Source organism: Mytilus californianus, unplaced genomic scaffold (assembly GCF_021869535.1).
Source record: "Mytilus californianus isolate M0D057914Y unplaced genomic scaffold, xbMytCali1.0.p SCAF_10, whole genome shotgun sequence".
NCBI classification, from domain to species: domain Eukaryota; kingdom Metazoa; phylum Mollusca; class Bivalvia; order Mytilida; family Mytilidae; genus Mytilus; species Mytilus californianus.
This window is the reverse complement of record NW_026262582.1, coordinates 39173803-39187763: the sequence shown is the minus strand read 5'-3', so window position 1 is coordinate 39187763 and position 13961 is coordinate 39173803. Positions and strand designations below refer to the sequence as shown.

Genomic DNA, 13961 nt, shown 5'->3' with positions numbered 1-13961 from the left:
TATATATCACTTAAAATATGATTTTGTGAAAACATCTAATTTCCTCCCGTAAAATTGAACACGCACTGCGAAAACACACATTTGCCATCAGCATTACCGGAATTAATACTATCTAGACCAGATTTGCCCATGTCCATGCTTTCTTCTTTGTCTTGTGATTCCAATTTACATTTCTTTGGCGGGCCTCCTGGCTCAAGAATGTTTGAAATATCCATTAGCATTTCCGTTGAAGCTCGTTTATATTTTCGAACGCCTTCAACAGATCTGTGTCCGGTTCTATTCATTATTTCTTGCTCCGGAACGCCAGCTTGATAGAGAGATGTTGCACACGTCCTTTTTCCGGAATGGTTTGTAAAGTAATCTTCGATTCCTGCCTCAAAACACATGCTTTTCATTATTGATGACAATTTATTTACACCTAATGGCTGTGAACTGAATTTGATTTCACAACCTTTCTCTAAAGGTCGTCTGTAAAACGAGTTCCCGTTCATTTCAGAAATAATACTTAGGTAATCTTCATAAATCTTAAATAAATTAAGATTTTGGAAATGGTGCTTTATGTTTTTTGCAGTCAGGTGTCTCTGATGAAGTCCTCCTGAAACACCGAGGATAAAAGATATTTAATACAAAATTACTAGAAACGGAATTAAATGTTTATGTGTGTATTATATATCTAGTTCATGTGTCTTAACTTCTTAAAAAAAACTTTATAAATATTTTAATCATGATATCAAAATTATTAGTGAAGTTTGTATACATAATCATTCGGGAAAACTTGCATAAGTATCTTGATGGGGTCCTTCATTTCAGTATTCTTCAATTTTCATGCCATTTTTTCTCTATTTTTTATATTTTAGCACCTCATTATTCTCTAGTCTTTATACGTTTTTCCCGTTTATATTCTCTTTTCTGCAAACTCCCTTCAACACCCTCATGCATGCCATGACTTATAATAAGATAGATAATAAGATAAGATATTTTATAGGTTTCGAATCCCAAATCATTCATGATTGCTACCAAAAAATGAAACACTTTATAAATTTCATGCGTCCAAATCGCTTTTCTGGATTTTCCTTCTTCAGGAATGCTCAAGAGTGAAAGCCGAATATTTGAATTTTGACAATGTATAAATTTACGTCATTAGATAAACATAAAGATCAAACATTGAATAACAATATCAACGCGGACTTCGAAGAAGACACTTTGATTTTCCGAAAATTAACGATTCCACCTTGACCTTCTTATTACAGTACAACCTAATTGTTAACTTTTAATTTTTAATAATACATACCTTTGTAGGTTTTGCTAGCTCTTCCAGAAAAGGCAATGAAATGTCCATTTTGATCTTTTCCAATTTTAAACTGATCTGTTGACAAGTTCCTGTGTTCGTCTACACCCCTTAAACCAAACAGTTTGCTGTTGTAAAAAAACATAGTGTTAAGCACAGATTTCGAACTTTTGTTCCCTAGTAAATTCTTCTCCCAAAGAATATCTTCACTCTCCTGGTTAATAGGTTCTGCTTGTTTTGGAGTTGTCCCTATTCCCTCTGCCGTTAGCTGTGTCATTCTAGCACTAAGCGAACGCCTAAACTCATAAAATTGAGAGTCCTTTTCGTCCAAGAAATTGATATGAATTTCATTTTCACGTAGGTGCCGCAATATTCCTACACACAACATGTACAATGTTTTCGGTGGGTACGGTTTTCCGTCTTGCCGCCTCGTTTCAATCACAAAACGGCTCATCCATTGATTAATGTCACCAACTGTAAATCTTGTGAGCTCCGGAAGGCACAACTCGTGCTTGCTATGCGCGCACTTCTCCAATCATTGAACGTAGATATACTCCAATTTGTATTCTTTCTGGTGTTTTTACTCTCGGTGGATTTAACTAAAATGTCAATGTCCATATCGTTCACGAAGTTACCATACCGTCCATTATTAACATGACCCTCTGCTTTTACCGCGACATTAGTTTCCGGCATGATGATTTTCCCCAACTGTTCAATTACATTGTCGGCTGTTATTGGAACCTGTGTTAACTGAAAATCTAATTGAGAAATGTCTACCTCGTGGTTCACATCCATGTCAACTTCGTACTTATCTAACGCCTGTGAAAGGTTTAAATCGTCCATTTTTTCAAAAACAGTGTGTTCCTTTTCTATATCAGTACATATTTGGGATAAAGTAATGTCGTCAACACTTTGATCCCAGTGGGCATATAAAAAATCCGTTTCTGGTAAATTCACTTTGGCATTATCCATTTTGCTCCTTACACATCAAACCGCAAACTGAAATTCTACCGCGGGAAAACAACGTGACGGCTAGCGATGACGTCGAATGAACGTTTGGCACATGTGATTTACCAAATGGCACACGATTGGTTATGTGTGATACACGATAGGAGGGTCTAAATTGCACTCGAAAGCAGAGCTTTCTCGTGCAATTTAGTCCCTCCTATCGTGTATCTACACATAACCAAACGTTTGACATTTGGTAACTAAAACTTAATTGATGTAAATGGGAGTTACAAATGTATGTAAAAAATGTAAGTGGCTCATAATTTAAAATTAGCTGTTTGTTATCAATGTGTTGTTTTACTACATGCATATACCCACTCCAGGGTTAATGAAGCACAAATTGAAATAAATTAAACCTAAGATGTGGTATTATGATTGCCAATGGCACTACTCTCCATTGAAAACATAAAGTATAAAAATAAGCAATATGCATGACAGTCACAGTACAGCCTTCAACATGGAGCCTTGACTCACACAACAAAGTTCCTTAAGTAGTAAATACAACCAATTATAGGTCACACCTGCAACATGGAGACTTGTTTGTTTGCCATAGACCAACTAACTCAATGAATGTGATTGCATGTGGAACAAAGATTTCTTGTTAAACGCTATTAAATAAAATCTTAATAAGCCTGGCCTGAATTATTATTTATAAATGTATGTAAAGTTATACAAGTACTATCCCCACTGCAATGTTAACAAAAAATAAAGCAGAATACATGTATGTGGTAGTTTTATTGCCCAAATAAAAAAAAAATGTTTCCAAGCACATGTGTGTAAAATTTTTAAGATCAGTTTCATGCTTTGTTTCCAGGTGATCGAAGTAGACTAAAGGTAGATGCAGTACCAACAGTGTTTAGCTTTCGTCCCAAAATAAATATTGTAAGCCCTAGAGCTTTAAGAATGCAATCGAGAAAAGCTATGAGTGTGGACAAAGCTCTTGACCAAGGAATACAACAAGAGGTTGAAGTCGTGTCTACACAGAATAGTACCAATATTTCCATACCTTCAGAGCCTGACGTACATGTACCCAAGGACATGGAGATCCAGTGTGAGTTACTTGGTCGGTATTCAATTGAGAATTTCATGGACAATCCAAAGGCAGTTTCATTTTATACAGGTTTTAAATCTTATGAACATTTCATGTTTTTATTCCATGCACTAGGTCCTGCTGCATATGAGCTCAAATATAAATGTTCAACCCTTCATCCATCTGATCAGCTATTTATAACATTGATTAATCTCAGATGTGCCAAAGAAGATGTAGAATTATCCTTGCTATTTAATTTATCTGTTTCTACCATTGCTAGGGTTTTTAATACCTGGATTAACTTCCTTTATTTTCAACTGAATGAATTAAATATTTGGCCATCAAGAGACATTGTTGATAAGCATATGCCAGTAGATTTTCAAAGAAAATTTCCAAGGACTCGAGTTATCCTTGATGCTACTGAGATTCCAATCCAGAAATCTCAAGACGTAAATATTCAGAGTGTGACTTGGTCTTCCTACAAGCACAAAAATACTGTGAAAACTATGGTCGGGTGTACCCCAAGAGGTGCTATATCGTATATTTCAGACTGCTATGGGGGATCTACCAGTGACAGGCAGATTATTGAAGACTCAAGTCTTTTAGATAATACCAGGTTTGACTCTGGGGATAGTATTATGGCGGATCGAGGCATTATGGTTCAAGACCTCTTTGCAAACAATGATATTTATGTTAATACGCCTACAATGCTGAAAGGAAAATCACAACTAGAGCCAGAAGAAATTGTGAGGGAAAGACGTGTTGCATCCAAGCGTATCCATATAGAACGTGTAATAGGATTAGCCAAACGTTTCAAAATTTTTAAGTCTGAATTACAAAACACCAAACTGTCACTGAGTAACAGAATTGTATTTGTTTGTTTTGCATTGACGAATTTCAAAAATGCAATTGTTGATAAATTTGCCTAGATTTTCAAAGGGTCCCATTTTTATTTTAATATTGTAATTTAACAAAAGAAAGTAAATAAAATTGACCTTATTTTTATAGTTTCAAAGTATACTTCCTGAGATGTTTCCACTAATTACATAAAATGTAATTTTACTTTTTAACTAGTTTTGGCTTGTTGTAGATATGAGATTTTCGGTGCCTAATGCTCTTTATTGCTTTGAGTATGTTTATTTGGTTTTTCAATGTTTCAACATCTATCAATATTGAAGAGATTGTGATAATCTGAAAAGGTGCTTTTTATCAAGTCCAGCATTATTGGTATGTAGTCGAATAAAAATGCACCCTCATCTGTAATATGGAACTTATATGTAATTTTTTATTTAGGTTAAGGGCTGGTTAAAATGTAGGAGGATTTTACAAGTTTGTTTTTTTGTAAATGTAAAAGGGGATTAAATTTTTGTATTAACGTAAAATAGGGTATCAATTTTTGCAGATGGAAATATAATTACATATTTCACGGGGGGTCAAATATCGTAAATTGAGAATTAACCACAAAAAGAGGGGGGCTGAATTGATTCTAAATTAGAAGGGAGGATAACAAATTTTGCATAAATTTCAAAGGGTGGTTCAAAAATGCACATAGGTGACACTTTCACAATGACCAGCCCAAACTCACTGATAAAAAACAATAAGAATATAAAAAATATAAAGTCTCAATAATTTATTAATTTTTTATAGCATTGAGGCAATATATGGCCTTAAGTGTTTGGAGTAAAATAATTCCAACTTTGGAAGCAGACAACCAACACAGTAGTCATGATTAATTTCAATTTTCTCAACAAAGAGGTCTTTAAATGTATAAACAATGAAATAACAATGTTCTCTCTGTGATAAAAAAAGTTGACTCTGAATTTGGTCGTAATAGTTTGATGTTTTTCTTAATGTTATATTGTTATCGTTGCCATATTCCAAAAAAGAAAAATTGACTCCTGGCGCAATACTCTCATCTCGTCCTGTATATGGACATTTCACCTCCACAACACAATCATCTCCAATTAAAGCATCTGGGGAAGCTCCAAGAAATGGTTTGTCAGCAGAAATAAACAGTCCACATGGTTGACATTTCAATTGAAACTTTTGATCAAACTGTGATATTGCCTTCTGCTCGTACATTTTACCATGCAATACAGATTTTACATTTAGGAACTTTTGAGAGCACAATGATTCACATAGTTTTTGTACATTTCTCCTTGAGGTCATCTTTGAAATTTCTCCAAACCTAGATGCTGTTATCCTCCACTGTCTTAAATAAAACCATTGCTTGTTGCTGGATTGCCCTCTTGTCTCCTTTTCAGCCAATTTTGTCTGTTGTACTGTAACCTAAAATAGCAGTGAAATCAATATAAAATCTTGACTTTAAGGAATTTTCAGCATGTAAATGTAGCAAGTAGTTTTTTATTTTATTTTATATAGTTTAAAAGATATCTCATAATATTATTAATTCGTATATTTTAACTAATTTGATTCGTTCAGGGATAGTCACATGTTAAACTATATTTTCGAAGGTAGAGAGAAAACGGCGGATAGCAAAAAGCATATTGCACAGCAAAAAGCATATTGCACGGTTATTTTTAGAATATCTAAAATCCGATATACTTTGTGACGTCATGTAATGAATTTCATGATATTGTTAAAATTTTTATAAAAAGATATTTATGATCGACTATTTGAAGAAAAAAATCTTCAGATACATAAGATGTGAAAAAACAACAAAAAAAGCAAATGAAATAACAACTAATTATGTTGTTATCGTCTAGGAGACAATATGATATCTATAAAATTCCAACAAAATCAAATGACGATGTTGATACAAATGTGGTTGGAAATTAATAACATAACAATTATAGCCTATTTATGAGGTCAATACAGGATATATCGACCCAAAGAAGTATATCGACCTCGGACTTCGTCCTCAGTCAATATACTTCTTTCAGGTCAATATATCCTTGTATCGACCTCATACAAAGGCTATAATTGTATATAGTTTATAAGATATCTCATATAGTTTATAAGATATCTCATATAATTTATAAGATATATCTCATATAGTTTAAAAGATATCTCATATAACTTTATTAGATATCTAATAAACTATATAAGATTTCTTAAAAACTATATAAGATATCTAATAAACTATATAAGATTTTAATGAACTATATAAGATATGTTATAAACTATATAAGATATCTTATAAACTATATAAGATATCTTATTAACTATATAAGATATCTCATATAGTTTGTAAGATATCTCATATAATTTATAAGATATCTTATAAAGAAAACTATATGAGATATCTTATAAAGAAAATTATATGAGATATCTTATAAACTATATATATATATATAAGACATGTTAGATAAGATTTATAAGATAAAATATTTGATTATTTTTTATAAAAGATATTTTATATAGTTTATAGGATATCTCATGAATTCACTCAATCCTTTTAATTTTATTAAGAAACAAAAACATTCATCCAATCATAAGATGTGTTATATTGAAATATAAGTTATTTGGTACCAGGTACTGAATAAACAGACAAACATGTTTAAAAGTGTGAAAACTATCCCATATTGAAAATAAAAAAAAGACTTAACTATTTTGAGTACAACAAAGATCAGTAAATTGTCTGGTTATTGATACCCTATATGCTAGCTAAATATTTCTTATTCGGGGCTTGTGAATTGTTAAATTTAAGTATAAAAATTATTTAAGAGTTTTTATACATTAATATTTATTGTACATAAGATATTTTGGAGTTGCCTTTTATGGCACTGATTTACATATAAATTGATACTGCAAATGAATTTTTCATCTTACCATTAAAGTTCTGTCAACCCAATATTCAGCAAATGGTAACGACAGATAGTCATGATCAAGCTGGGCAGTCTGAAATACAAATTTAAAATAATATTAAAGAAGCCATGTGCATAAATCTAACTACAATGTATATGATATGAGTTATTTTTTAAACATGGAGTTATCTACCTTTGACTAACAAAATTTATATAGATATACTACATATTACAGTGAATTTGGCAATATGAAAACTCAAGGCTACTTGCTTTCTTTTGTTAATATATAGTTTTTTAGATTGTATTATATGAGCACCAGAAATTTGACTTTACAAGACAAGTGGTATGTTTAAAAATTGACAGGCAATGTAAATTTTCCAAAAATCAAGAACATGCAAACTTTTTGTCTTTATCATGTGTGTGATTCAAACAGGTTTATTACTAATATATGACTGTATAAATTGTTAATGTTGTTAAAAGTTAATTTTATTCTATGTATTACCTAAAATTTGTTAATTTTATTTTAAATAAAGATATTTTTTCAAGTTTTTCTTATGAATCATCAACTTCCATTGTACCTCTATATCAGCTGCAGGAAAAATATATCTCAGTGTTAGGTCTTGAGATGATTGAGAGCAAAAATTAATCATGGTGTGTCTGACATGGTCTGTAAACCCTTCCATATTTCTGTACTTCTGTGGTCTTGGGTCCTCTAATATCTCTGTTGGTTTCCTTTTAGCAAGTTTTTCAATTTTCACTGGAGCACCTAAAATATAAAATAAAGGAAAATGAAGGAAAACAAAAAACAAAAACTCTAGTTAAAGGCCTGGTGGAGATATAGTTTCTGAACTTTGACATATGTTTCCATATATGTTTAACTCTTTAGAACAATACCGACGTAAAACTTCATGTACTGTTGCTTTATGGTGGGGCATAAACATATAAAGAAATGAAACTTGTTTATTCTCTCAATTCTTTGGTTGAAATAAATAGCTTTTACAGGACACTCAGGTAAAAGAAGTTACCATTGTAATATGTCTTTGGTTGTTGAAAAGTCTGTAAACCTTCTGTACATGATTTCTGTATTGAAATTTCTCCAGTATTAGAGAAAATATTAGCCATTAACAGCACTCAGCAACATGCTTGCAGGTGGCATTGGGACCCTTTCCTGCTGGACATTCACACTTTGAATTAACTGGGCTGCCAGATTTGTCAAGTTTGATATGATAGTTGTAAGATACCTGCAAATAAAACTAGAGGCTCTAAAGAGCCTGTGTCGCTCACCTTGGTCTATGTGCATATTAAACAAAGGACACAGATGGATTCATGACAAAATTGTGTTTTGGTGATGGTGATGTGTTTGTAGATCTTACTTTACTGAACATTCTTGATGCTTACAATTATCTCTATCTATAATGAACTTGGCCCAGTAGTTTCAGTGGAAATTATTTTGTAAAAATTTACAAAATTTATGAAAATTGATAAAAATTGATTATAAAGGCCAATAACTCCTTAAGGGGTCAATTGACCATTTTAGTCATGTTGACTTATTTGTAGGTCTTACTTTGCTGTACATTATTGCTATATACAGTTTATCTCTATCTATAATAATATTCAAGATAATAACCAAAAGCTGAAAAAATTTCTAAAAATTACCAATTCAGGGGCAGCAAGAGAAAAGAAAAACAATTGACAAAATATCATTACCAAATATACAAAATTATACTTTAGACATTTCCGCTTCTTTTGGTGCCAAGTTCATCAAAATCTAACAATGAATACGAACAAAATATTTTTTATATGAAATGTTTACAACATAAAAAATTTGACAATTACTTTTGACGTTTTTTCCACGTACTCACTGTACATACATGACATAAGCAGACTTTAAAGTCGTGAGCAGCCTATAAAAAGTTGTGCATTTGACATGATTTAGTTCATCATATACCTATCAATCAGATCTGCCTTTCTTCCTGTGATTACTGCACCCTTAATGCTCAGTTCAGCCTTCAATTTCGGGACGGTCCACAGGCTGTATTTTGCCGCCGCCATAGTTTACATTAGTTACAAGCGTCTCGTTGAAAATAAAACGCACGCTTAAGCACCGCTAACGTTTAGGCGGATCCGGCGTTCAAAATTACGTGATTGTTAACCAATGCATTGTATGGCTTTTCTTTGATTCTTAATTGTTTATGGGAACCGTACTAACAGAACAACTAGGTATAATCACCAAAGATAATGTACTTGACAAAGTACTATTTTTTATCAGGAGTCGGTATAAACATTGGGGAGAGTAACTGAGATAAAATGTTTAATTCCGTTGGGTTACACTAAAGATCTGAACGTGGACCTGAAAAGACCTGAATAGACCTGAAGATGTAAGATTCGATTTGTTCAAATTACAATTACTATTTCATTTTCCGATGGATTTTCTTCAAATTAGAATTTCTTTAAAGGTAAAGATCCACATTTTATTGAAAATAAAATGTTTCAAATAAAAAACAATTTTTTGATGCCAAAGCGTGGACCTGAACGAATAAATGAAAAGACCTGAACGGACCTGAAAATATATGGTTGGACTTATTCAAACTTCAATAGCTTTTCAAATATTCAATGGAAAACCTGAATGAACTTGAAATTCGACTTATATAATTTTTAAATTTCATTTACTTTTTTTCAAAGAATTTCCTTGAAATCTAGATTTTGTTAAAGTACAAATTAAATATTTTACCAAAACGAAAAAAAAAAACATTAATGAAAAATATTATTTTGGTGACAAGAATTGGACCTGAGAATTAAAAGACATGCGTAAACCTGAAAATACATTCTTGAAGGCCGTACGGTGACCTTAATATAGGTAATGTTAACTTCTATGGCGTTTGCTCTTTTGTGGATAGTTGTCTCATTGGGATCAAACCACATCTTCTTATTTTTATAAGAACATAAACGGTACCTTTTTTTCTGCACCAGATGCGTATTTTGACAATCAATGTCTCTTCAGTGATGCTCAAGGCAAAAAAATTTGAAAATCCAAAGCTTATTAAAAAGATGAAGAGATAATAACCAAATAGGAAAAAAAGTATAGCCAAAGACTTTGTAATGATTTATCAAAACAAAAAGTTAAGGTCCGACTTTTGGAACTAAGAAAATGGTTTTCATAAAATTCTTTATCATTTCAATAAAATATTGTACATTTTCTATAACAAAATTCAAATCACAAGGAGATTGATTGAAAACTAAAACTGTTATAGAACATGAATAAATATGACCGGAGATTTTCAGGTCAACTTCAGGTAATTTAATTTCCCGTTCAGGTCCGAGTTTTGACACCACAATTATATTTTTCATAATTTCTTTTTAAATAATATTAATAAATTGAATTTCTCGTTTCACAAAATCTAAACCTGAAGGAATTCCATTGAAGAATAAAACAGTTAGTGAAGTTTGAATATGTCTGATCGTAGAATTTCATGTCCGTTCAGGCCTTTTCATTTCTCCTTTCAGGTCCGAGTTTTGGAATCAAAAAAATGTTTTTTATTTAAAACATTTTATTTTTATTATCGCGTGGATCATTACCTTTTATAAAATTCTTACTTTGAGAAAATCCTTTGAATAATAAAAAAGTAATTGTAATTTGAATAAATCGAGTAGTATATCTTCAGGTCTATTCAGGTCTTTTAAGATCCACGTTCAGGTCTTTAGTGTAACCATTTTCCGTTCCATATTTCACGTGTTTCCTTTTCCTTTAATGGATCACCATTGATAACGACTAAAAGAAGACGAAAAACTGTTACAAATTAAACTTTTAAAACACCCACCTAACATACGGCTATATTATATATCATTCGAAAGCCTATTATCTGTACTTTCATTTTTGCCCGGTCGTCAATAATTCGTACGGTGCAATTTTCGTTAAATCAAGGTCAAAGGTCTAAACTGAGTATTCCAAATGTTTGCTATAATTACACAAAATGCCATTTTCAGGTACTTGTATGGCATTTTATTCCCTAAAATTGATCTAAACCTTATAAAACAAATTACCATGATTTCAAATCAAGTGCAAACTTAAATGTTGATTGCGCTATATTAAAAAAAAATTGCATTTCTTGAAAAAACTTCCAAAAATGATAAAATTGCAATAAAATCTAAATGTTTTCTGAAATTTGAATATTTGTATGTCAAAAATAGAATAGATTTATTGTTTATGGACCGAGGGAATTTTTTCATCATTTTAAACTGCAATTAATATGATGTAGGTCCAGATGCAGCCTTCTAATGAAGCTTTTATAGTTGCCCCAAAAAACACCATCTGCAAATGGGGATCATTTAGCTTTTTTTTTGCTAGATAATATTGCTAATATTGGCAGATAATGATCAACCATATTTAAAAAAAGGTTATGGAAGAACTTTAAGGAACAAAAGAAGTATATTTGGTAAAAATTAGTTTCCCGATGTGGAAAAATATGTTACGGAGATTAATATGCTCGTTCAATGTTCGAAAGAAAACTGTCTGTACCATGCGATTTTCAATGTCAAATCCTGCGAATTCCTTTTAATGTTAACCCATTATAATATACTTTGTTAGTTGTTTTATTAAATATGACTGAAAATTAATAATTCAGATTAATTAAGATTGAATAACCTTCATGAACAACTGTAATCACCATACTGGTTTATGTATTGTTCACACAATTCGGTATAGTGTTTTAAGAAGATTTGTTTGTCTATCTTACTTTTTCGCCATGATCATGTTGTCGTCTGTTTTTCTTCGACCATGGTTTGAGACTGCCTCCATATTATTTTATCCCTTCTTTCAATCAAAGAAAAGAAAACCATAAATTTCAAAGCTGAGCGAAAAAAGACAACAGAACTTAAAACTCAGATATTGATGCAAAAAATAAGTTAGTAAAACAACATAAATTACCGAACTCCAAGTGAAATTTCGAAAACAGAAAGTCTCTTATCACATATCAAAACCAAAAGCTGAAACACATCAAACGATTGGAAAACAGTTGTGATAGATCTCGTAGTTCTCTCTCCATCTCTATCTATCTTTATATGATATAGCGGAAATGTAGGAATCATCTTGTCCTTACGTTCTTTTTTCTTTTGTTCTTTCCATTCACATATCCATATGTTATTCTCAAAATTGAAATGAGCAATATTCCTTCGACATTGCTTGGCAGAATTATGGAAGTTCAAAGTGCACATATGGAGGTTATACGTGAAGGGATTTGTTTCATAATAGACATAATCAAATAGCGCTAAAAACAGTAATCGCTTTAAATTTACCAGAACATACCTGCTTTCAAGCTATCTCATTAAGTTAACCCTAATCTTATTAAAATTTAGTTCTTTGATTTCGTTATTATCATGCGATATATGAACAGGGGTGTCGTGATTGATCTAAATTTTAGTCAGATTGTTTTAACCCATGTTTTTAACACTTATACATAACATTTTGTACGGTTTTTTTTTCATGTCAACTTATATCACTTATTATTGTTGTGAGATCTTCGCACCATTAGAAACTTGAACCGAAAAATATGAAAATAACGTGAGAAAATCGCAAAAAGTCTCTGTAAGATCAATAACAGAGGGCTCAGTGCACAATAAATATCCACGAACATAATTTAAGATCAGATTACATAAAACCAATTAAAAAACTGGATAAATTCAACCACAATTTTTTCATTTCTCACAATTGTATAGATATTTTAGAATAAAATAACTTCATTTTAACCATATGTATTCTTAATATACACGTACTATCTTTATTAAATGCCTAAAATGAAAATAGTATGTGGTAAATCTACATTGAAATTTTAATGCAAAATCATGGCCAATTAAATTTGAAATAAAAGTGATGCAAATGCATTTATATTTTTGTTTCTATTAAGAAACTTTACTTGTAACATTTAGCTGAAGTAAACATCAACATTAACACTGCTGTGTTTGGTTAGAGGTTGCCTACTTTTACAAAAGGTGATCAATGCTGATTGGTATATTTGTGTTGTGACACCTACACAGTAACTTCGTCCTTGATACTAATAGCTATAACTAATGTATTGTTGATGGGGATTGCCAGTTTTCCTTCCGAAGGTCGGTGGTTCCTTGGGCATTCCATGGGCCTAAACCATTTAAAACTGATCGCCGCAAAATACTTTAGAAGCCAAAAGTGCTAAACCGAAAATTGCGTCAAACACCAACAATCAATCAATCATCTTTATATTAAAATGTATTTATATGTAAACTATTCAGGGAGTAAATTTGATTAATAGAAATGTATGTATTGTTATTGCGAATTGCTATATTTCCCAATTCAAAAATTAATGTAAGTAAATATAATTGCGAGGGTCTCAATTTATGTACAAGAAATTACGTAGTTGGATAGGATTAAATATATTGGCCAGGCATGAAGAACATTTCAGTGGCTAGCTTATAATAGTCTTCACTTCCTCATTCAATGCAAGATGCATATTGAAATATTGAATTATCAAAGTTTCGCTCCCAAACTTTTCCCTAAATGCACGAATTTTCTGTGTATTCTATCCTTTAACATTTTTGCACTTTTAAAATTTGTGTTTTTCAACATAATATCGACTACATACAAATTGTTTTAACAAAGAGCAGCTAAAAAAGCTATTTTCTTGCAGATGGCGATATTTTGGGCAACTGTATGGTTGTTATAATTGACTGTTTAATTAACAAGAAGCGTAATTGCAGTAATTTAATGATGTCAAAAACATCCTTAGCACTAAATAAAATATGTTATTTGGTTTTATGGTAAATAACAGTTGAATCACAGACATACAATTTGATTTTCATGCATTTTTGTCATTTTCAATGGAATTTCTGGAAAACAGCG

General features: G+C 31.4%; 1 protein-coding gene across 1 annotated transcript; it reads right to left on the bottom strand.

Moving 5' to 3' along the window:
* Positions 1-1803: 1803 nt before the first annotated feature.
* On the bottom strand, positions 1804-8219 carry LOC127718734 (uncharacterized). Its single transcript, XM_052224789.1, has 4 exons — positions 8119-8219; positions 7672-7859; positions 7119-7187; positions 1804-1887 (listed from the first exon to the last, which is right to left on the bottom strand). Exons 1-4 carry the CDS (start codon positions 8213-8215, stop codon positions 1804-1806), a joined length of 438 nt encoding a protein of 145 aa, XP_052080749.1. The 5' UTR covers positions 8216-8219.
* Between the last annotated feature and the right edge of the window lie 5742 nt (positions 8220-13961).